The sequence below is a fragment of the Lemur catta genome, chromosome X (genome assembly GCF_020740605.2).
Source record: "Lemur catta isolate mLemCat1 chromosome X, mLemCat1.pri, whole genome shotgun sequence".
Taxonomy (NCBI): Eukaryota; Metazoa; Chordata; class Mammalia; order Primates; family Lemuridae; genus Lemur; species Lemur catta.
Genome location: NC_059155.1, coordinates 23785730 through 23811639, shown reverse-complemented (window position 1 = coordinate 23811639; position 25910 = coordinate 23785730). Strand labels below are relative to the sequence as shown.

The 25910-nt window shown below is 38.3% G+C and overlaps 1 protein-coding gene across 1 annotated transcript in view; it reads right to left on the bottom strand.

Moving 5' to 3' along the window:
- Nucleotides 1-25910, bottom strand: part of GRIA3 (glutamate ionotropic receptor AMPA type subunit 3) — a 274784-nt gene that overhangs the window by 71218 nt on the left and 177656 nt on the right. Inside the window, exons 6-10 of the mRNA XM_045537747.1 lie at nt 23295-23456; nt 19983-20150; nt 15881-15985; nt 14871-14978; nt 13168-13374 (exon numbers count right to left, since the gene is read on the bottom strand). Of these exons, the coding sequence (XP_045393703.1) occupies nt 13168-13374; nt 14871-14978; nt 15881-15985; nt 19983-20150; nt 23295-23456 (750 nt within the window). The remainder of the gene's footprint in view (nt 1-13167; nt 13375-14870; nt 14979-15880; nt 15986-19982; nt 20151-23294; nt 23457-25910) is intronic.

Below are 25910 nucleotides of genomic sequence, written 5' to 3'. Positions count from 1 at the left end.
CAGCCCCTCCTATTTCTCCACACCTGCCCTAAAACTGCAACGGAAAACTCCTTGCTCTCCCCGCCATAAATCTTTTCCGCCCCAAAACTCCCTACCCCCCAGCCCTAAAAAACATGTATAAACGCACTCAGACTTCTGGCCAGGGCGACTTCTCAGGTCTCTCTCTCTTCTCCCGGGACCTGAGAACCTCGCCCAGGCATCCAGGAGTGCTCCAATAAAGCCTCTTTACTTGTCCCTTTCAACTCTGCTCGTCTTTCTTTCTCTGGTGCCGGCCACTCCAAAAAACCTTACAAAGGGTTCCCTGTGTTGGTGCTGTTTGGAGCAATTGCTCCACCTGGGAAGAAGGACAAGGACGGCACTCCATTTTGGTGCTGCCCCAACCTTAATCCTATCCTGAGTAACTGCTACACCTGGGGAAGGAGGGCATGCTTTATCAATCTGGGAATTCCCCAGCCCAGGCACAATAAGATTTACAAAGTGACCTAGAGTAACCTAAGGGTAATTAATATACCATTAACTTGAATCTGCATTGCAGTTCACTGTCCCCCCCGCCACATGGGTTTTCTTAGAGAGAGCTGATATACACAGATGGAATTTTAAGGACACCTGTTGATCATTTGATAACATCCTACACCTCCCAAGAGCTTTCCTCCAGATTGGGCTAATAAAAGGAAACAATCCGAGAAGTCAGGAGTGAGTGGGTCAATCCATGAGTGAGTTGGTCTGTCTCCATTCACAGAGACAGACCGACTTTATTCTACAATAAAGAGCTACTCCTGTGAAACTGCTCCCTGCCTGAGGTTACTCCATCGAATTGGCTTTGCTGGTGATTTTTCCAAAAAAGGAGTCAGAGGACCAGGATAATAGTCTGGACTCGACACTCTGGTGTGTCTGGTCATTCTTCGGCCGAGAGCACACCAAGAACTGAGAACAGACTCCCAACCTGACATCTTTGGTGCTGAAACCTGGGATTCTGATGCCACTACATGGCAAGCACCACTAAAAACTAACAAGAGGTGGCTGATTAGACAAATTAGGACTTTTGTTGTCTGGTTCCCAGGTACATTCAGCAAAAGAACAGATTCCCAAAGGAGGCCATTCCTAGTTTGAAGTACTTTTGAAATCACAAAAGACAAGAAGAAAAATCTGCTCCCCTCAGGCATTTGCCTTTTTCCCTCAGCCTGGCATTTCTACCTTTTCTGAATGGTTTCTTTCTAAGGAGCTTTTTCAAAGAAGCTGGAGTTTGTTTTTTGGAGGGTGTAACCCCCAATGGCATTAAATCTGTACACAGTTATGCCTCATTGAGGTGAACTTGGCTCTAAAATGAGATTTCCCCATGCAGAACCTTAAAAAAGACCTATGATAGATGGGAAAAAACAAAGGAATAGTGAAAAGCAGGTGGAAGAAGGCACAACTAATAGAAAGGAAGGGTGCTATTGACTGCCTCGAGGATAGCTAGCTTGGTAGGAGACTTAGCAACTCCTGCCTTCTCTTGTGTTTTTGGTGAGAGACCAATGCAGCAGAACTGTCAGTCAGATCAGAGCCAGCCTTGGAGAAGCCCTTGGCCACTACAAGTCCATCCTCCATAATAAAAGGTAGTTGTGATGGTTGGTTATTTCAGAACTTAGGATCTACTTGGCATAATGTCCATAATCGACTTGATTATTAAAGGAAATGGGGAGGAGCAGATAATGAACTGCCAAAAACACCCATTTAGCTCTCCTGGGACTGCCATAGCATGCAGATGAGGGGGAAGTTCACTTTCAAGGCAAGTTAAAGATTTAGGAGGCCCATGTTGATGAAAAACTGAAAAAGTCAACTCCTCAAATGGAATTCCTTTCTTGGTCTCTGTTCTTATGAAAACCAGCTCTGGCTGGGAGAGAGTGTTAAGAATTGTGTATGGAGCTTGTGAGTAAGTGATATTCTGACTCAATAATGAAGTGCCTCTCTTGGGGCATCCCAAACCACTCCAGTGCTCTTTTGTCTTTAAGCCTCTGCTTGTGTTGGTAACAGGAGTAGGCAAGTCATTTTCAGAAACCTAGGTGGGTAAGAAGGTGGTATGAGGGTGTTCATACCCTTTTTGACAGACAAAAACCAGCAAATGGAAAGAGATCAGGGTAAGAGTTTGCTAATGTTTTTGCTTGCATCTTGACTACTTAAAGGATTTTAATCAAGCAGTTTAGGAGTGACTGTGTGGGCTCAGTAGACACACTAAATTAGGTTTCAGTTTTTTCACTCACCAATGGCAAACCTGGAACAACTGCATTATTGGAGGGGATTTAGCTTGAGGGGATTTATAATCCTTTTCATAGATGGGTTGCCAAAGTTGTAAATTTCATAAAACTTAAAAACCAACAAACTCATACATATAGGGATGAGGCACTTAAGAATCTGAGAGATTTTAGGAAGAGATGACACTTAGTTTAAATGTAGTTTTAAAAATTATTTGAGCTGGGAGTCTTGTATCTTATTTTCATCTTGTCATCTGATATAAAACTTGTAACCCACCTGGAGACTACGCATGAGCAGGAACTTGTCAGCCACCATTTTAAAGCACTTTCTGAAAGCAAGGGAGAGGACGGAAGAGAGGGAGTAGAGAATGTATTGATGTGTAATGCATAGGGTATTATGTTACCCGAGAGAAGAAGCAGGCATGACCCGACCTCCTCCTATCCCTGTATCAATCACAAGGCTCTAGTAGCCTTTGGCAGACATTTCCTTTGGGAAGTTTAAATGTGTCAGAGAAAAGAGTAGGGCAGAATCAAGCTAGACAATAGGAGGATAATTGCCGTGTGTTGAGGAACAAGACTTACACTGCTTTATTGGCTGTACTCTATGGGATATTTACTGTCAGCAATTTTTAAGATCTGGAGAAAAGGATGAGGCCTATTTAAATCCGTGTAACAACAAGCAGTGTCACAACAGGATCTCCTCATTTCTTTATCCAGAACAGATGTCCCAGACTGGATCTATCGATTAGGGCTCCTTGTCCTTGGGGAGCTGAGAGAGTTAAAGACAAAGTGAAGATAAAGGAGTGTCCCTGGAGCTGGATGAAGGCCTTGTGTGACATTTGGTTGGAAATACTCCCCCCCTCCCTGCTTAGAATGGCAGACTTCCAAGCGTCATGAATGCTTCTTTCTGGAGTTAGCATGCATTGTTTGAAGGAGGGGACACTTTTATCAAATCATCAGCCCTTCTGCCAAAGCTCAGTGTAATCACCTGAAGAATAGAAGATTATTTGGCATCTGTTACTAGACCCTTGCTTTTCTGCCTTTTAGCTAGAAGGACAGATCGACTTTCTGCCTTTCTTAATGGAAAATGAATCTAGCTTAAGATAGTGACAACCTAAGAGATAATTTCTTCTAGGCAGAGAAATGTCAGTGCAAATAGTATCTGTAAAATTGCCATTTGTTCGGAGAGTGTGAAGGAGTCTGGGGACACCCAGAGAATGTGACCTGTAATCAACCATCTCCCTAACCTCATCTCTGTTCCCAAGCTCTCTGCTGTCTTCCGGGCCACAAGAACCAATCTGGGCAGTAGCTTGTTGGGCCTTTCCCAAAGCAAGCACTCTCCTCTTTATCCTTAGTTCTAAGTGCTAGGAACATAAAGAACAGGGCAGCTGGCCATTTGGAGATGTCTTATTGTTAATTAGGGCATCAATTTCCTTCTAGCCCCTTTTCTGACTTTCTTTTATTCATCTCCAAGGGCAGAACCCCCCAGCTGTTTACATTGGGTTTTCAAATATTTCAAGTGATAACTAGAGATGTATGTTACATTATCCTGGAGGCCATAGATAATCAATACCATAGAGAGGTATCTTGGTTGGAAAAGCTTATAATCCAACTAGATCGTAAACCCCTGGAAACCACACAGGGATGCTATATCTGACTGATACAATACCAGTCTTCCCATAATCTGACAAGCATAGTAAACTGAGCCAGTGTGACCCAGTGGACAGAACATTATACCAGGAGTCATGAAACCTGGGCTGCCAAACTGGGAGATTTTTTAAGCTTGTCATAACTCTCCCACCATTGTCACTTCCATCAGGCTTTGATTTCCTAATTTACTCAATGGGTAGTTCTCATGTCCAGTTCTGGCTAGTCCCTATATTCATCTGTAAAATGAATGAAAAGGCAAGCTTAAGGATGTTTAAGAGGCCTGCCAGCAAAAAATGCTGTTTTTAAATGCTCTCTTAAAACATATGCTATTTGGGAGCCATAAAAACTTGTAGTCCGTAAGCCATTTGAGCTGGGACAATTACTATGTGGTGGTGTTATAGATATCAAGCTCAAAATCAAAACTTCTAAAAGCAGGTGGACAGTTTCAAGTCCATAATGTTCTGAAGGGCTTACATAATGGGGCACATTGTGTCCTACTGACGTTTGTTTCAAAAATAGCCTTCTTAGAGATACAAGGTGCCCCAGCATCAACCTTGATTTGAATTTCTTTAGAGGGGGGAAAAACCCTTTTAGGAATCATCTGAAAAGAAGCTGATTGGCTTCTTTATTCTTTAACAAATTTAATTCATTTTGACTCTTTCTTGAGACTTTATGGTCGACACTGAAATCTCCTTTGCAAAGCTTTCTTCATCCCTGACTTCATTTTTTTCTGCTTTGATCTGTTTTACATACTAAAAGCATAAAGGAAAACACCCTAAAGATAGAGCAGGGCCTATCTGTGTAGTTTTCATATTCACTGCAAGAAAGTTTCCTGTTCTCCATCCTTTTGCTCATTAAGAACTTATAGAAATCACTAGGGATTTTCTACTCTTCTTTTTCTTCAGCAACTTGTAAACCCACTAGAGGCCAGGCCTTCCAGAAATGAAAGCCTGTGTTTTCATTTATCTCCATTTCTATCATTGATAGAGAAGTTGCAAACTTCTCAATGCCAAAAGAATAAAACTTCTAAATGAAGATGAAGATACATTTATCTTATGAGATCATCCTCCCTAACAGAGAGCTCTTACTCCAAGCATGATAAGAATGTCTTTTTCATAGCCATAGGTTTTAGAGGAAAACAGAGTCTGGCAGTCTTCTCCAATGGGTTGGTTTTCTGTCAGTTCTCTGGAATCACCTCATGTTATAAGCCCAGAAAGCATCAGAAAGTTGTTTTAGGTCAGGGGAGGGAAGAGGACATTTTTTGTAAGAGCCTTCCCTGGCTATTGCTTTTGTCTTTAGTAAAAAGAACTGGAGGGAAAAGATGGGAAGGTTCTTCCTGGAGAATCTTTACCTATTCAGAAGTGGGGACATGGCATCTAAGTCACTAAGCATATAAGGGACTCTCTAATTCTCAAGCTACCTCACTCACAGGTAGACAAATTGGAAAGAAGAAGCAATATATGGAGATTAACAACTTTCCCAGACAAACATAAGCTGAGGGATTTCATCAGCACCACACCTGTTCTACAGGAAATGCTAAAAGTTCTTCAATATGAAAGAAAAGGACATTAATGAACAATAAAAAATCATCTGAAGTTACACAACTTACTGGTAACAGTAAGTACACAAATACAGAATATTCTATTGCTGTAATTATGGTACATAAACCACTTATATCTTGAGTAGGAAGACTACAAGACAAACCATCGAAAATAACTACAACAAATTTTTGAGAGAGAGATAGTATAAAAAGATATAGATGGAAACAACAGAAAGTTAAAAAGTGGGGGGAGGTGGAGTTAAAGGGTAGAATTCCTGTTAGATTTCTTTCTGTTTATAAGCAGAGTTGTCATATGTTTAAAATAATTGGTTATAAAATGTATTTAGCAAACCTCATGGTAACCTCAAATCATAAAACCTACAACAGATACACAAAAAATAAAAAACAAGAAATTAAACGTACTACCCAAGAAAATCACTTTTAACAAAAGAAGACAGGAAGTAAGAGAGAAAGAGAGGCCCACAAAACAACCAGAAATCAAATAACATGGCAGTAGTAAGTCCTTACCTATCAATAATAACATTGAATGTGAATGGACTAAACTCTCCAATCAAAAGACATAGAGTGGCTGAATAAATTAAAAAGGCCAACTATATGTTGTCTGCAAGAAATATACTTCACCCATGAACACACACATAGACTGAAAATAAAGGGATGAAAAAGATATTTTGTGAAAGTGGAAACCAAAAAAGAGCAGAATTAGCTATACTTCTATCAGATTAAATAGATTTCAAGACAAAAACTATAAAAAGAGACAAGGTCATTATATAATGATAAAGGGATAAATTCAGCAAGAAGATATAACTATTCTAAATATATATACACCTAACACTGAGCAATCAGATATATTAAACAAATATTATCAGAGCTAAAGAGAGAGATAGACCCTAGTATAGTAATTGCTGGAAACCTCAACACTCCACTCTCAGCATTGGACAGATCATCCAGACGGCAAATCAACAAAGAAATATTGGAATTAATCCATACTATAGACCAAATGGATCTAATAGATATTTATAGAATATTTCATCCAACAGCTGCAGAATACACATTCTTCTACTGAACTCATAGATCATTCTCAAGGATAGACCATATGTTAGGACACAAAACAAGTCTTAAAAATTCAAAATAATTGAAATCATACTAAGTATTTTCTCTAACCACAATGCAATAAAACTAGAAATCAATAACAAGAGGAACATTGGAAACCATACAAACACATGGAAATTACACAATATGCTCCTGAATGATCAGTGGGTCAATGAAGAGATTAAGAAGGAAATTTAAAAATTTCTTGAAACAAATGAAAATGAAAACAAAACATGTCAAAACCTATGGGATATAGCAAACTCAGTAATAAGAGGAAAATTTATAGCAATAAGTGCCTCCATCAAAAAAGTAGAGAAGCTTCAAATAAACAACCTAACAATGCATCTCAAAGAACTAGAAAAACAGGAGCAAACCAAACCCAAAATTAGTAGAAGAAAAGAAATAATAAAGATCAAATCAGAAATAAATGAAATTGAAACAAATAATAATACAAAAGATCAACAAAAGTTGTTTTTTTGAAAATATAAAGAAAATTGACACACCTTTAGCCAGACTAACAAAGAAAAAAAGATCTGAATAAATAAAATCAGAGATGAAAAAGGAAGCATTGCAACTGATACTGTAGAAATCCAAAGGATCATTAGAAACTATTATGAGCAACTACATGCCAATAAATGGGATAACCTAGAAGAAATGGATAAATTCCTAGAAAGATACAACCTACCAAGTTTGAAGCAGAAAAAAACCCAAAACTTGAATAAATCAATAACAAATAACAAGATAGAAACAGTAATAAAATGTCTCTCATCAGCCGGGCGCAGTGGCTCACGCCTGTAATCCTAGCACTCTGGGAGGCCGAGGCGGGTGGATCGCTCAAGCTCAGGAGTTCGAGACCAGCCTGAGCAAGAGTGAGACCCCGTCTCTACTAAAAATAGAAAGAAATGATTTGGACAGCTAAAAATCTATATAGAAAAAATTAGCCAGGCATGGTGGTGCATGCCTGTAGTCCCAGCTACTCGGGAGGCTGAGGCAGTAGGATTGCTTAAGCCCAGGAGTTTGAGGTTGCTGTGAGCTAGGCTGATGCCACAGCACTCACTCTAGCCCTGGGCAACAGTGCAAGACTCTGTCTCAAAAAAAAAAAAAAAAAAAAAGAACTAATGGCAATCCTACTTAAACTATTCCAAAAAATGAGGAGGAGGGAATACTTCCAAACTCATTCTACAAGGCCTGTATCACCCTGATACTAAAATCAGACAAAGATACAACAAGAAAAGAAAACTATAGGCCAATATCTCTGATAAACATAGATGCAAAAATCCTCAACAAAATACTAGCAAACTGAATTCAATAGCACATTAAAAAGGTTATTCATCATAATTAAGTGAGATTCATCCCAGGGATGCAAAGATGGTTCAACATAAGCAAATCAATCAATGTGATACATCATATCAGCAGAATGAAGGACAAAAACCATTTGATCATTTCAATTGATGCTATGCTGAAAAAGGATTCAATAAAATTCAACATCCCTTCATGATAAAAACTCTCAAAAAACTGGTATAGAAGGAATTTACTTCAACGTGATAAAAGCCATATATGATAGACCCACAGCGAGTATCATACTGAATGGGAAAAACCTCAAAGCCTTTCCTCTAAGATCTGGAACAAGACAAGGAGGCCCACTCTCACCACTGTTATTCAACATAATACTGGAAGTTCTAGCTAGAGCAGTCAGACAAGAAAAGAAAGAAAGGGCATCCAAATTGGAAAGGCAGAAGGCAAATTATCCTTGTTGCAGATCTTATATCTAGAGAAAACTAAAGATTCCACAAAAAACTACTAGATCTGATAAACACATTCATGACAGTTGCAGGATACAAAATCAACATATAAAAATCAGTAGCATTTCTATATGCCAACAGTAAACAGTCTAAAAAAGAAACCAAGAAAGTAATCCCTTTACAATAGCTATAAATAAAATAAAATACCTAGGAATTAACCAAAGAAATGAAAGATCTCTATAATGAAAACTATAAAACATTGATGAAAGGAATTGAAGAAGACAGAAAAATGAAAAGATATTCTATGCTTGTGGATTGGAAGAATCAATATTGTTAAAATGTCCATACTATGCAAAGCAATCTACAGATTCAATGTAATCCCCATCAAAATACAAATGACATTTTTCACAGAAATAGGAAAAAATAATGCTAAAATTTATATGAAAATGCAAAAGACCCAGAATATCCAAAGCCATCCTGAGCAAAAAGAACAAAACTGGAGGAATCACATTACCTGACTTCAAATTATACTACAGAACTGTAGTAACCAAAACAGCATGGTATCAGCATGAAAACAGACACATAGACTAATGGAACAGCATAGAGAACTCAGAAATAAATCTACACATCTATTGAATTTATCTTTGACAAATGTGCCAAGAACATACAGTGGGAAAGGACAGTCTCTTCAATAAATGGTGCTGGGAAAACTGAATATCCATATGCAGAAGAATGAAACTAGACCCTTATCTCTCACCATATACAAAAATCAAATAAAAATGGATTAAAAACTTAAATCTAAGACCTGAAACTATGAAACTACTAAAAGAAAACATTGGGGAAATGCACTCAGGACATTGGTTTGGGCAAGGACTTTTTGAGTAATACCCAAAGCACAGGCAACCAAAGCAAACTTGGACAAATGGGATCACATCAAGCTAAAAAGCCTCTGCACAGCAAAGGAAACAATCAATAAAGGGAAGAGACAACCCACAAAATGGGAGAAAATTTGTGCAAACTACCCATCTGGCAAGGGATTAATAATCAGAATATATAAGGAGCTCCAACAACTCAATGGGAAAAAATCAAATAATCCGATTTAAAAATGAGCAAAAAATCTGAATAGACATTTCTCAAAAGAAGACATACAAATGGCCAACAGGCATATGAAAAAATGCTCAACATCATTAGTCATCAGAGAAATGCAAATCAAAACTACAATGAGATATCATCTTGCCCCAGTTAAAATGGCTTTTATCAAAAAGACAGGGAATAACAAATGCCAGCGAGGATTTGGAGAAAGGAGAACCCTTGTACACTGTTGGTGGGAATGTAAATTAGTGCAGCCACTATGTTAAACAGTGTGGAGATTCCTGAAAAACACTAAAAATAGAACTACCATATGACCTATCAACCCCACTGCTGGGTATATATCCAAAGGAGGGGAAATCAGTGTATTGAGAAGATATCTGCACTTTCATGTTTATTGGAGCACTATATTCAATAGGCAAGATTTGGAATTAACCTGAGGTATCCATCAACAGATGAATGGACAAAGAAATTATGGTACATATACACAATGGAATATTATATAGCCACAAAAAGAATGAAATCCTGCCATTTGCAACATTGATGGAACTGGAGAACATTATGTTAAGTGAAATAAGCCAAGTACAGAACAACAAATCTCACATGTTCTCACTCACATGAGGGAGCTAAATACTAAAAATGAATAATCTCACGGAAGCAGAGGAGAATGATGGTTACCAGAGGCTGGAAGGGTAGCAGGAAGGGAGGGATAAAGTGGGAATGGTTAATGGGTACAAAAATATAGTTAAACGGTTAGATAGAATGACCAATATTTTATGGCACAATAAAGTGACTATAATCAACAATAAGTTAGGGTATACTTTAAAATAACTAAAAGAATGGAACTGGAATATTCCTAACAGAAAGAAATAATTGCCTGAGGTGATAGATACCTCAGTTACCCTGATTTGATTAATTCACATTGTATGCCTGTATCAAATCATGACATGTACCCTATAAAGATAAACAACTATTATGTATCCATAATTAAAAGTAAAAAATAAATGAAATATTAAAAATAAAAACATGGACTTCAGAGTCGATGACTTAGTTTCAAATCATTGTGTTACTGCTATGGTCTGAATATTTGTGTTTCCCCATCATATGTTGAAACTCCCTTCACATGTCAAAACCTCAAGGTGATGGTATTAGGAAGTGGGGCCTTTGGGAGATGATTAGATCATGGGGGCAAAGCCTTCACAAATGGGATTAGCTCCCTTGTAAAAGGGGCCCAAGAGAGACCCTGCACCACTTCCACCACATGAGGACACAGCAAGACGGTACCGTCTATGAGCCTGAAAGTGAGCCTTCACAAGACAATGAATCTGCCTTGATCTTGGACTTCCAGCCTCCAGAACTGCGAGAAATAAATTTCTGTTATTAACAAGCTACCCAGTTTATTATGGTATTTTGTTATAGCAGTCTGAATGGACTAAGATAGTTGCTACAAGCTGTTTGGTCTTTGGCATGTGACTTTACCTCTCTAGGCCTCAATTTTCTCATATGTAGAAAGAGGTTAATAATGTCACCTTCCTCAGAAGCATGTTGTGAAAGTAAATTATATAATGCCTATAAAGTGCTTAGCACAGTATCTGACAACTAGTAAATATACAAGTGGTAGCTAATAATAATAATATTATAATTATTATAGGATTATATTCCACCATTAACTCAATTTAATGAACATTGGCTAGGCATTACTATATGCCAGGCATTGATTAATTAAAGCAAAAAGTGAGCATTTGCTATGTATCAAGTAATGTGCTAAGAGCAAGGGAGAGCTGTAAGTAGGACAAGATCTCTTAGAGTCTAAGTGCTAGGGAGATGAGGGACAGGAAAGAGAAGAAGGCATTAGCATTATCACCAACTTGTAAAGTAAGAGGTTAGAGCTATGTCAACGGGGTTCAGAGCTTCTCAGGATCCTCAGAAATCATGACAAGTACTCAGTCCCTTGTTCAGCCCTCTCTGACATTAGAAATTCTTCTCTTTCTCACTTCTGGATCTGCTTGAATCTCATCTGCCACTCAACCCTACCCCAGTTCCCGGGACCAACCTTGACACAAGACAGGAGATAATTGGCCTCAGTACTATAGATGGGGGCTGAGATTCAAGTTGTCTTACTTCTTGTCTGACTGGAAGATGGTGCTCCAGTTTTGATACCTGGGGTCCAGCCTCATTTTAAGCCTTGGTTCCATTTCTGTGCCCTTATTTTTAGAAATGAGTTTCTGCTTTTGTGCTTCTACCCCAAGGCTTGTCCCCCAAACTTATTTAGCAACCCCAGTACTCTCTTATGATTGGAGAGCTGTACCTTATTCTTGCTGGCTCTCATCTTAAGTACTAGAGTTCTTCTCCTGAACCTCAGTCCAGTAGATAACCTGGATGTTTGCTTCTTGCCAGCTGAGACTTCTTAGTATCTCCACCTCCTAGATTACTCTGTCTTCTCCTTACCTATTGTGTAGACAGGGACCAATCATTGCAAGTAATCCTTGTCTGTTAGAATTAAACCTCTGTCACCACCACCTGCACTTGGGCTAGTTCTCTAGTGCTATTTCACCTAATGAGCAGTTCTTATGTCCAGTTCTGCTTATCTCCATATGCCTCATTGGGCTACCCAAGAACTGACATTCCCATTAAAACTAAGTCACTGAGGAGTTCTGAAGATACCACTGTACCCTTCTTAAAAGCCCTAATTATTAGTATTAATTATTTTGCACTTAGCCTATGACCAAGTCCTTCGTAGAGCCATTCTATTCATTTATTCATTCATTAATTCAACAAGTATTTATTGAACTTTTATGTTTCAGGCCCTGAGATATTAAAATGAATTAGATATGTCTTCTGTCCTCAAGGAGTTCATTGTCTAGTAGGGCAGCTGGACTTGTAAATAGATCATTACAATACAGGTTCAGAAGTACTATATTAATGCAAAAAGTACTATAAGGAAGCAAAAATCAAGGGCACCTAACCCAGATTGCAGGTGAGTAGATGGGAATAGAGAAGGCTTCCTGAAAGAGATATTACCTCTGTGTTCTGGGGGACTAGTAGGTAGTGTTAGCTGGCTGAAGAGAGGCAAAAGTACCTCCAAGCATACCCTGAGAGCTTGGTACCTTCAGGGAACAACACACACTTTACTATAGCTGGAACATTGGACGTGAAGGGGAAGGAGTACAAGATGAAACTAGAGAGGTAGGCATGTGCTAGATTAAAAAGTGCCTTATTTGCCATACAAAGGAATTTGAATTTAATCCTGATTTTTAAAGTGAGAGATTATAGTAATGTGGAGACCTGACTTGCCAGAGCAAGAACAGAGACAGGGAAACCAGTTAAATGACTGACAAATGGTAAGAACCTTAACTAAGGTGATGATGGTGGGGGTGAAGAGTGTGTCTGGATTTGAGAACTTTAAGAGTAGAATTCACAGGACATGGTGACTGACTAGGTATGAGAAGAACAATGAGGAAAGATGATGCGGATGGCTAGGCAAGTATGTGGGTGGTGATTCTGCTGCTTGAGCTAGAGAACACAGAAGGAACAGATTTTCAGTAGAGAGCAGGCTGTGCTTAATGTTAACCAAATAAAATCCCCCAATTTTGCTTTCCTTTTAGTAAAATAATCCTATTGTTCAAAGAATACTGTTGACAACCTACCTTTATAGAGTTCAACTGTAGAAGAAAACATTTTTCTTAAAGACTATATGAAAACTATACAGTTGGATAAATATTGCACTTGAAAGCCAAATCCTCTATCTTCTTTGTTAATTGGAAAGCATGGAGGTAAATGAAAATGGAATTGAAAAAACACTCACCCCATAGACAAGTTCCCCAACCATGCCATTCCATATTTTAGTCTCTGGATCCCTTGCGCCATATTTCCCATCGCCAACAATGGACAATTTGTATTTGATCCTTACGTGTTTAGCTATTTCATAGGCTAAGTCTACACAATAGCCTTCATATCGTTCATTTCCTTCCAGTTGCTCATGGTTCTTCTTATACATTACATATGGTGATTCCTTTGGGATCAGAAGCAAGATCAAAGGATTACTCCTATACATTTTTCTAAGAGATAATAAATGTAATAATGAAACTTCCCCCTCTGTTGCTATTGAGATTTGGGGTATGAAAAGAGCCTTTAAAATTTTTTCTTAATAAGCAGAAGAGCCTCAATTGACTATCCACTGGGCCACATATTTTTTGGAGTCCTTAATGGATGATTTACAGAAGTAGAGAAAGATTTAAGTTCTTCTTGGGAGTTTGAAAGAGGGACCAGTTTTCACCTATAAAGTCTTTGATTTAGTCACATTGGGAAGACGTATTTCCCTTAGTTACATGAAGGTAAACTGCCTTTGATTTCTCAAGATTTACCATGTACATATCACAGCCAGTCGAGGCAAACGCTGGGGAAACACTATGATCTTTGTGAGGTTGAGGTCTGTGGCTTTTTTATTTTTATATCCCAGGGCCTAGTACAGTCTCTAAGACAAAGGGAGTATTTGATATGTATGTTTAAATGAAAGGTAAACTTCAGCCAAGTCTTCATTCTGTTAGTCATAGTTTCACACCTAGTGGCATACTTGTTTTTAACCCAGCTTTGCACTTTGTTCAGTAAAAACAAACCAGCTTCTAGAAAAATGTTTTAAGACTAAATGAGAATATAATCTCACAATTTAACAGTGCTTTGAGTTTAGCAGAAAAGCTTCTTCATGTGGTAAATTGTGCCCTGAAATGGTCTTACAACATATCTAGGAGATTATTGTTACACCCCTTCCATAAATTAAGAAAACAACAACCTGAGGGTCAGAGAAGTTGTGACTTGCACAGCTACACAGGTTAGTGTTAGACCTAATGTTAGAACCCTAATCTACTCTCTTCTCCATACAATGCTGCCTCCCCTACAATGAAGAATTAGGTTTCAAGTCCGGATGAAGGATCAGTCCTACAGGGGCGGGGGCAGGAAAGAGGAGAATGATATTTGAAACTGTTCTAAATTACTATTCTTTTTTTTTTTTTTGAGACAAAGTCTCACTTTGTTGCCCGGGCTAGAGTGAGTGCCGTGGCGTCAGCCTAGCTCACAGCAACCTCAAACTCCTGGGCTTAAGCGATCCTACTGCCTCAGCCTCCCGAGTAGCTGGGACTACAGGCATGCGCCACCATACCCGGCTAATTTTTTCTACATACATTTTTAGTTGTCCAGATAATTTATTTCTATTTTTAGTATAGACGGGGTCTCGCTCAGGCTGGTCTCGAACTCCTGACCTCGAGCGATCCACCCGCCTCGGCCTCCCAGAGGGCTAGGATTACAGGCGTGAGCCACTGTGCCCGGCCTTCTTTTTTTTTTTTTTTTAAATGACATTCTGTTCATCATCATGGCAAGCTACTTTGAGCGTTTCCTGAGCTGTCCTGTTTTCATTGCTTGAACTTGAGGTATTTCCTACTAACTGAATGATGCTTTTCGGAAAACAGAAATCTTGCTGGACAGAAAGACCACCTCCCCTCTGTCCACACTTACCAGAATGGTAGTTACTACTATGGTGCGGTTCTCTGAGGACGCACTGTCATTGCTGATTTGCTGATCCGAGAAAGGCACAAACCTTTCATACTCATTCCAGTAGCCAGCCTAGAAAGAGCAGACATTTTTTTGACCTGGATGCCTATTTTTCACTCAAAAAGTACTGCATGAAATTCAAATGCTGTTGTGGAACAAAACTTCGTTTTTCCCCAGTAGCTTGAACATTATAAGGACTGACACCCTGTCTCCCTCTGTCTTGCCACTCCTGCGAGCACCCCAACACGGACACACAAACAGAAGTGCTGTTCCTTCATCCTGGGGGTTCCTGTCCCTACCTCACCCTGACATATTTTGTAGAATAATTTAATCCACTGTAGGATTATCAGGTTTTTTTTTCTTTAAACTCTTATAGCAGAAAAATACTTTGTTTTGAAGTATACGAAAGCTGGGAGGTAGAGGTGGGAAATCAGTGAGTATCCTGTAGAAATGAAACAAGATATTTTATGCTCAGGTTTTATCAAATGGCTAATAAATTCCCACTTCTTGGCTAACTCAACTGTTAGTATGACAGAAGCAAAGTGGTCACTATAAAATTCAGCTACAGAGAAAGGTACTGTGTCCAAGAGTTTATTTGGTGGGTAAGTCGGCGAGGTGGAAAAATACCTATTTTCCAATTATTTTCGTAAAACCTTATGTACTTTGGAAGCTTCTGTTTAAATAACAAGGTGCTATGAAATTTGTGATTCCTTCCCTTTATTGTAGGAAGCTGTTAATAACTCATGAGTCTACCATTTTATAGGACCAGCCTCAGAGGGAAATCCTCCTTTAAAAATGTGTAGATGGATCCAAAACAACTCTGTGCATCATATCTCCAATCCTCACTAAATGGAAAGGCAAAAATAATATGTGGGAATTTCCTTTGTGTGTGCTTCCTAATACTTATTTTCTTGCATCTAAGTGTTGTCTCCTTCTAAGAGATTTTTCTTTGGAAGTCTGTTTTGGTTACTTACTTTTCGAGAGCCAGTGACTTTCATTTCATATACATCGATGGTATAATTTGTCCTACGTCCGTAAGTATCAAATTGGATGTTTCCAGTCATTCCTTGTACTTGCACCTGGTAGAAAGGGAAAAATGTACAATTTTAAAATAGCACCTTATTGTTGCCTTCTAGGTGTCTAGGATGAGGTCAACTGACATATCTTGGAATCCTGGAGAATTTTTATCTCGAGTCATTGAGCTCTATCTACCAGATCAAGTCCATACAGATCTTCATTTCTTCTGCAATATTTTTTTGGTATGTGTTTTAGTGATGAAGCATTGAGTAGGTATGAGAGGCTGTTACCTATATGATACAGTGAGGGCTCTACCACCACTTTTTAAGGATCTGAAATTTCTACTAGTCCCTTCTTAAGAATACTCTTCAGGCTACTCCCTTAACTAGGGTAATGCATTCTAAACTGTGAGTTCCTTGAGGGCCATGGCTGTGTCTTAGTACTTCCGATATATGAACATAATCTGGTGTCAGTAGCATGGGCTCTGGGGCTCCTGGATTCATATTCTAGCTTCACCATTTATTAACTGGATGACCTTGGGCATGTTCCTTAATGCTTTTCTACCTCAGTGCCCTAATCTGTAAAATGGGAAATGCTAGTAGTACCTATTTCTCAGAGCTGTTGGGAGGATTAAAGGAGTTATGCATATATGATGTTTAGAATAGTCTGACATATAGTAAGCATTGTAATACATGCTAACGATATTAATTATCATTATTATTATTAATCAAAATAAATTTAGTTCTGTTTCTTGAGAGGGTTTCATGTATATCTGCTACTACTGTGACAGGGATGAACTTTCCTTTTTCTTTAATCTATGTCCAGCTACAGCAGGTAGCATTTGGAAACCCAAATGCCTGTTTTGGATGCCAAATGCAGGTTTCACGTATGTCACAAGTTTTCCTAAGTCTGGGCCCAGTTTTATGAACTAATAAGAAGCCATCTCTGCTGGGTGGAAAGATTTCCTTACCCATTTTACAGTGCAGGGACATTGGATGAAAGACTCTCTACAAATATGTCATTATTGTTAACTACTTGCATTACTCATCTGGAGAGTAAGGGTCAAAGACTTCACTTCAAAGAAAAAGAATCTGTCTCGTTTTCCTAGGATGAAAGGAATACTTTTTCATGACTTACAGAAAATGACAAACTCTCAAACAAGTCAGAGGTGGTAATGGGGTTGTGTTGCAGAAGGGAAAATTGTTGTCAAATATTAGGGAATATTTTTAAAGGGAAAGGGGCTTGCTCACAACTGGTAGGAGACTGTGGAATTCCTACTGAAGGAGAAATGCTCCAATGTGATGAACTGAAAACAATGGTAATTGTCCAACTGACCCAACAAACCTAAGTACTATTGTCAGCGTAAGCTTGTGAAGAAAGTGATGTCACACTTCTAGTTAAAGAAAAGGACCTTTGTTGAGATAGAAATTACTATCCAGGTGGATGGGACTGATGCATATTTTGTTGCATGAAGGGTTCTTTATACTCTATTTTGAGCACTGAATTCTAGGAGAGGAGTTAGGCTGGGCAGAGATAATGGCATAGGAATTTATTAAGGAAATCCTTCACTACTGAAAATAGCAAGGGCTTCAAGTCTCATTGGAATTGTATATTTCTAAAGACCCAAACTATCTGAACATGATCTATGAATTGGACAATAGTCAACATATGTCCAAGAGATTTCAGACCCCATGATTCAAATGTTTGGTGAGCAGAAGTAGAATTGGACTACTATTCAGTGAGAAATCTATTTTTAAGGATGTGGTCCAGTACTGAAAGTCAGCGACAGTTTCCCACCATCCGATCTGGGATCGCTTCTTTGATCCATAGCTCCCGTGCAGGATATAACCATAACATTTTAATCATCTATCTATTTCCGCCTACCCGACTAGATTAAGAGCATCTCTAGATGAGAGACATTCTTTATCTGTGTTCTCAGCAACAAATACCGTGCGTGGGATAGAGCGGGTGCTCAATAAATGTTGCTTGAACAAGTCTCAATGACTTAGAATTTGTGACAGATATTTCAGTAGACTGTGCTGAGGCTGATCTTTGTACAATTTGCAGATTTTTAAGATATTTTAAAGCATTTGTTTACATAATAGCAATTTAAATGTGAGTGCCCCTCATCTTATTTCATGTTTGCATACTAATATAGAGCCTGATACATAGTCATAGGTCCTCCATGAATATTTACTGAACGAATGGTGTGCTTATTTATTCATTAAAACAGGCCCCTTAGGAGCCTCTGTCAGGCAATGATTTTGTTTGCCAGATTTCTTTGAAGGAAGAGAATAATTTATTGAGAAACAACTATGTGCTAGTCACAATGAGGGATGCTTTTACATCATGCAATCTCAATTTTAATTAACTCAAATAAAATGGGATTTCTTTTAATGTAGTAAAACACTTAGTTCTTCAGACCAGATTGCCTTGCACTCTCTCTGTAGTGCAGTGAAAAGGTTGATGCTTTCTAGCCTCTCTGGAGCAATAGGAAGAGGTTAGCCTATAGAAAGAGGTAAAGTATCCTTTTGGTTGAGTGTCTGACCATTAGGACCTAGAGAGGAAGGTTACTTACTTTGCTTATAGCTTGAGTTTTATCAGTGAGTTTGACATGCAGAAAATTTTCTCTGAACAGTATGATCAATCTTATTTTTTCTCTAGCCAAATTGATTTCTTGTCCTTCATTCTGGTAGCAAGTTTTCTATTTGGGGAAGGTGGCTATTTGTGTCATGAATGGGGAGTCAATTGGAGATACTGGCTCTGGCCCCTTGAGGTTTTGTTGATGAAAACTCCTTTTGATTCACTCTTAGAGAGTTTTATATTTCACTCATCATTATGTTTCACCTGACAGTACAAATCTTGTAACTGCTATGAAGGTTGAATTTAATTAACCGCTCTTCAAAATTGTGCAGTGCTACCTCCATAAAACGACACTTAGGGCATTTGTTAAGGAACTGACATAATGACATAAAAATCTGCATGATGGGAGAATGAGTCATATCTCTTTCTTGTAGAGAGACACAGGGGCTACTAACCCCTCTTGATTGAATGCTTCCAACTTGGCAAATTTGAGGTGGCAGTAAGAGAGCCAACTAGACAAAATGATAACGTTACAAGGCTGTTACAAATTCTTCATTGCTGGGTTGCGCACAGAATTATCTTCCCTATTTCTTTGTTGATTTGGATGTCCCAAACATCAGGATAATTAAATAAGTAGAAATAAGAGATTCTTGTACTCTTGAAGGCTCATTTTAATGCATGCAGGCGCATGTGGCATAAAGCAAAATATTCAGGAAAGAGCTCTTGCTTGGAAAGCTGCAATGAATGGGTGATGCTGCTCCTGGTATAAATAATGAAATCTGTTCAAAGGACACTGCTTGAAGCCTTAAATGATCTCCTACCCAGTAAATGCTAAAAACAAGTAACCTATTCGACTGTCTATCCATTGATTCCTTGTACTTTTCTTTAGGCTTTTTCTTTGCAGCGTTGGGCAAAAGCTTCTTAAGTAGGCCTAAAAACGTATCATGTTCCTCCATTTTACCATGTAGAATAGCATAAGTGTTCTTTTTGACAACAGAAATACTATCGCACTGGCTCAGTTCCACAGTCTATCCAGGCTAATCATTTGTCTGATGAGCCAGAGGATGCTGTTATTCTTTGCAATGTCTATCTTGAAGTTAGGAGCATCTTATTGAACACCCCAATCTCCTTAAGGAATGTCGTATTTTTGGAAGGTTTGGATTTTTTGAAGCTATTTACCTATTCAATCCATTCTTTTGAGTATACTGAGTTCCATTTACTATCCACAGTATAGGACACAACCAAGTATTCATTTGCCTTCAATTTACTATGTTTCAAGCTTCAAGGAAGAACCTCCTATTTTTAAATTTCTAAAATTTGAGTGAATAAACATCCATATTCATCCTCTTTGCACACTCTGAGATTCTATAGATTCTGATCCTATTCCTTTTAGTATCTCTTCCCTCAAGATTGACGTCTTGTCTTTTTTTGTCTTTATAAAGCCCCTCCACCCCAATAACCCATCGTGGTCTTTACCATTTTCAGAGCTCTCTCTATGTCAATTCCTTGACTCCAGGGCACAGCAGGATTTGCTAAGCAGTCTCCAGCACTGCCTCTCCGGGACACATCCACTCGCTGCCTCCTCAGATAGCGGAAAGCTTCTGCTATGACCAGTATTGCGTCATGTGTCAATGCAGACGTATACTGAAATGGGTGCATGGAGAACAAGATACCATGACAAATGACACCTTCAAAATTTGCCTTGTTACTTATAGTTTTCATTCATCTCTACCTCTTGCTCTGTGTACTCACCCTCCTAATTATTTGAGTCAAGAGATCTCACTGGGCAAGCCTGACTTTGATTCATTCTAGAATGATGTCTCTTAAGTCATGTGTGCACATGTTAAGATTATTACCATCAAATGGCTCAAGGGAATCTCTCTCTTGCTCTCAGTACTGTTTTTCATATTGAGTGAATGACTACTAAAAGGCCAGGTCTTTTATAGAGGAAGAAATATGTGTGAAGTTAAAGGATGGCATGTATAGATTGGAGAGGAAATAGCATTTCCTAAAGCAAGACTGGGTTATTGCTGTTTGTAATAGAAAATTCAGATCTGGTGTTTACTTAGGGGAAAATGGAAATAGCTAAGTTAGACAGCTTGAAATTAATTTGGAGAGAAACATTAATCATTTCTGTCTGGACCATGTTTCTGGCAAGCTAGGACTTCTGGCCAGCAATAAATCAGTTTTTGTTTCCTGGGGGGGTAGCAGAAACCAAAGCTGGTTTTTGATTGTAGAAAATTACAATTGTTATTGAGTTTTAAATCTGATAACATTGACAATTCATAGACAATACTTCATAATGCTACCTCCTTCAGGCAAGAACGCTTTCTATTCCTTGGGTATATTGATATGCTCTACTAGGAATGAGGTCAGTCACTTAATACAAGGGATTTGATTATCTGCAATTCGAAATTGTGGATGCTTTTTCATTAAATGAATCAACAACAGTATGATTAAAATAAGCTGGCCCCTGTTTTTCAGGGGTTACAAATACTGGTAGAATACAGAATACTGTTGACTTTTTTTTTTTTAACAATGTAGCAAAATGTGCTGGGGTTGTTATCTCTCTTTCCAGGACGGTATATCCAAACACAATTAGAAGTGAATACATTGTTGTCTCTACAACTATCAATTTACTTTTCTGACTTTTCTCATGTTACTTTTCTTTTAGAAGCAAATTATCAAGTATGACTACAACAGGGGACATATGTTCTTTCATGAAGAAAGATCTTTGTGTCTGCGCATCCTTGCAATACATAAAGTCAACATGGTGGTGATTTTCTTTCCAGCTGACTGCATAAATTGTCAGCAATCTTAATGTAGTCCTTTCCAAGCCATGCCAAAAGAGCAATTTAATTTTCTACTTATTTCAGTTTCTACTTACCAATGAGTGAGAATGCCTTCCCCAAAAGCCCTAAAGAAAATGCTTATAGAGTAAATTAAGCATCAGGATTTCTAATCTCTAGACAACTTTATTTCCTAATCAAAAATATTGTATGAAATTTTTTTAAAAAAAATCAGGGCTGACTTATGTATGTCAATTTTTAAAGTGAATTTTTTTGTCTAATTGATATGGTACAAGGCTTTATAATTACTGGTACTAAGCAAAAGTTATCTGAAACTTGCAACCATCTATTTAAATATTCCATTTTCTTAAGTTACTTATAAGCCTGAACAGTTCTCAGCAGGTTCTAGAATTTACATTATGCATATTAGACATTATCAGTGAATACTCCATAGCTGAGATTGTCTTCCTTCTGTTTTGTACACGCTCTACAACTTCAGACCAGGCATCAACTACTCTGCGACACCTTTTTCATGGTTTTTACCCTTGTCCATTTTCTTGTGCCTAACACAGTGCAAGTACCCCCTAAAATACTGAAGAAATGAATTTCTCTCTTTTACCTGTTACCTGCTAAATCTAAGGATCACAAAGCAGTGTGGATAGGCAGTTTTACAAAAATCTGAATTTGTGTAAGCTCACCTAAATATTGTGGGAAGATAAATATCAGTTCAGTACATAAAAATTTTTTTGTTACAAAGGATTCATCATAGGGATTGTGACCATATTTACTGAAGCAAATTAGGACAACGGATCTGACCATGGAACAGAATTTTTAAAAACAGGACTGTCCTGGAAAAACCTGGCAGGTTTAATTACTACAATCATGACTAGTGAGTGCCTTAATTGAATGAAAAAAATGATGTTTAACACACAATTCTTTAGAACATACCAATTGTATAAAGTAAGGTCCCAGTTGTATTATGTTCTGATGTGACCCATTTAGGGTGGACCTGCGTAGGTGGTACAGAACATATCTCTTCTCTGGCTTGTGTTCCCTACTATTCTCCCCTATTCTATTCTTGCTAGGGAGGAAGGATGAGAGGACAGGTATCTTGAAACCATGAGAAGGGATATCTTTCACCCCTTTTCCTTTTTTAGGAAAGGGTCTTGACTCTACTTTGATTCCTTGTCTTGTATCACAGCCATGGTACATACTTTCACTATATCAGGAAGGAAGAATTTAAAGTTTGTTTCATACTTGAATCAATGCAATGAGGGAATGAGTTACTTAAAAAATACATTAGAAAGATCCTTTGTGTAACATGAATAACTTTCCCGTAATTTATCTGTTTTATTTCCTGATTTTTAAATAGTAGGATTTCTAGCCATAGGGGAATATATATAAAAAATGTGCATTTTAAGCATGACTTTCTGCTTTTAATATTCTTATCTTGATTTTGTGAAAATGAGCAACTTAGGTAATCTAATTATTTTTGAAGATACTTTTGCAGGCTGGAAAACATTTCTATTCAATATACATATAGGCAACACACACTCTGTATTAGAGCCTAATTCACTTGGGTGTACTGAGATTCATGGAACTTATTAACACAAAGCAATCACATAAATAATGTAAAATCTAATTTTCTGTTTCAGACTATCAATCTTCCTTACCTATTCCCACTGCCCCCACCCTTTGCCTGGCTCAGGTTCTTGTAATATTGTAAATTGTTATGAGCAGATTACAAATTAAATTCATTAAAAATTAAGTTAACTTATTCCCAAACACTCGATTTAAAAAGATCTAGTTCTCAGTAGCTTCTTTATTCAGGGGTTTAGTTTTCAAATGCAATAGTATCACCTGCAGTTGGTTTTTTAGCATCTTTGAATCACTTCTGAGAGAAGATCACTTGATCACAGGATGGCTGTTAGTATATAAAGACCATACTGAGATGCTTTGAAAAGCTGGCCTTAGGGTTTTACATGCCATGGAACATTACCTTTAGTGGTGCATTCTTGGCTTCAGGGAATTCCCTTTCATCCAGCCTCACCCAGCGCTGTATGAACTGCTGAACCATAGGGTTTTCATTGTTGACAATCTGGAAACCCGTAATGTTGGCTCCCCCATGCATGACTCTTTCCAGCAAAATATCAGTAAAACCCTGAAAAGACATTGAAAGGGGATCATGATTATGGGCGGTCATGTATTCTTACTCACCATATCTGTTAGAGTGGATGAAATGAAAGCTCCTTCCCTAGGATCACATAGTAGCAATCAAGAAAGCCTTGACTATGAAATGACTTCTTAGGGCACTATGTCTCTGAAACTATGGGCATGATGGAGAAAATATGCATTCTTTCATTTTAGTGTCTGTGTCTTTATTTAATGTAACTGCTGCATGAACAAACATAGGTGCCAACTTGAAGAAAATGCTTTGATTTGTTTTCATTTACCTGTATTTTCAGTCTTTCTTCTTTGAATACAAATACAATGCTTTATATAACTGTAAAATGTTGAAAAAGTTTGACCCTAATGAGGGTTATAACAAACTTTTTTTCAGCCTATCATGCTAAACACGGCAGATTGCTTCAGATTCTAGTGATGAGTACTTTAGACATTTGTGATTTACAGAAATGCTAATGAAACTGACAGTTTGATTGTCTATGATGATACAAATCTCAGGATACATCTCACATGTATCCATTAATGAATATTAACATCTACTGCATAGCTTTCACCATGTTCTTCTTAACTTGCTCTGGTTACCATATGGTGTCTCTGCCACCTAAACCTCCTGAAGGAATCTCTCCAGGGTTCACACATAAGCCATCTCCATCTGGGCACTGCTGGCTCCATTGGGCATTGTTATCTTCTGGGACATCTCACCCAGGAATTGCTGCCACTTCTGCTGGATACCTGTCTCCTGCTAATTGCTACTAATGCATTAGGGTCCTCAGTAGACTGTAGTTAGCTTTTCCATTTATAAAGAAATGGGGGAGAGTTCTTCCTTACTTCTTTAGACCCTCCCAACATTTTAATATAAATATTTTCAAATATATAGAAAAGGTGAAAAAATTATACAGTGAATACCCATATGGTCACTACCCAGATTCTACAATTAATATTTTTCCATCCATCCATCCATCAATTTCATTTGTTAAATGCATTTCAAAGTAAGTTGCAGATATTAGTATACTTTACCCTAAAGACTTCAGGATGTAAGTCATTAACTAGAGTTGAATCCTTGTTTATGTTTCTTTTCCTTTCTTCATTTTTTGAGGTAAAATTTACATCTAATGAAATGCACTCAGTGAGTTTTGATAAATGCATACACCTGTATTACCCAAATCCCTATCAATTCTTTAAAGTTTCCTCTTTTTTGCATTCTAAAAAAGTTTTTGTTGAAGTGTAATAATCATATAGAGAAGTGCACATGTCTTTAAGTACATAGCTTGATGAATATTCACAAACTGAATATGAATGCATCTCTCCAGTCAGCACCCCCACCCCTGCTTCTCTTAATTTTATATTTCTTTACCATGGGTAACAAGGCAGTCTTAGAAAATATTGTAGTGAAACAGTTTTTTCAATTATTACTTACAGCCCTCTTCTTCTTCCATTCATAAGTGAGATGAGTCAATGGAGATTGGACAAAGAGCCAAATAGTTTGCTAGTTTGCATCACTTAGAATCACTTCTCCATTCTGATAATCATGAAGTGTTTTTTTTTTTTTTTTGAGACAGGGTCTTGCTATGTTGCCCAGACTGGACTTGAACTCCTGGGCTCAAGTGGTCCTCCTGCCTCAGCCTCCCAAGTAGCTGAGACTACAGGCACGCACCATTGCACCCAGCTTCACAAAGTGTTTTTAAAATTAACATTAAGTTGTTATGATGAATTTTCCCTCAAAGGCCTCCTTCATGAGAGAAAATAAGACTCAGTGTTTTCTCCCATTTTTTACCCCCTGCACTAAAAGCGGCAGAGAGGCTAATGTGTAGAAAGTCTAGCAGAGGCTACCTTTGGAGCTTAAGCCTGTTACCAAACTCTCTGCTCCCACCCCATAAACCTATATATAAATAAAATGCTGAGGATAAAACTTTAATGAAATGGGCTTCAAGATAGCTGAATAGAGGCATCTGGTACTCACCTCCTCCACAAAGAAGAACCAAAATAGCAAGTAGATAATCACACTTCATTAGATCACCTGAGAGAAAATACTGGAATTCAAAAGAGAAGTGACAGGAAACACCCAAGGCAGGGAAGGAGAGAGAAGCAAGGCAGCCTGCTTAGCTGGAATTGTCTGGGAGCCTGGACAGGCTCCTTAATGTGGAGAAAGGGTAAGTGAGTGACCCCCAGTGGTCGATATTCCCACTGTGGACCCCTGCAATCCTAGCCTCAGGAAAGGCCCTTGATTCATATGGGCCCTGAGACTAATATAGGGAGCTCCTGGGAGACTGCATGACAGCATTGCACCAAAGAAGGCGCTCATGCTGGGTCCCACAACCCCCTCCCTGAGTCCTAAGCAGCTATAGCAAGGCACCATTTTGAGAGCCCAGCCCCACTAGACTGCACTCTGGGGCCCAACAGTCCCTGCATCTCCACATCCCTGGAGGCCCAT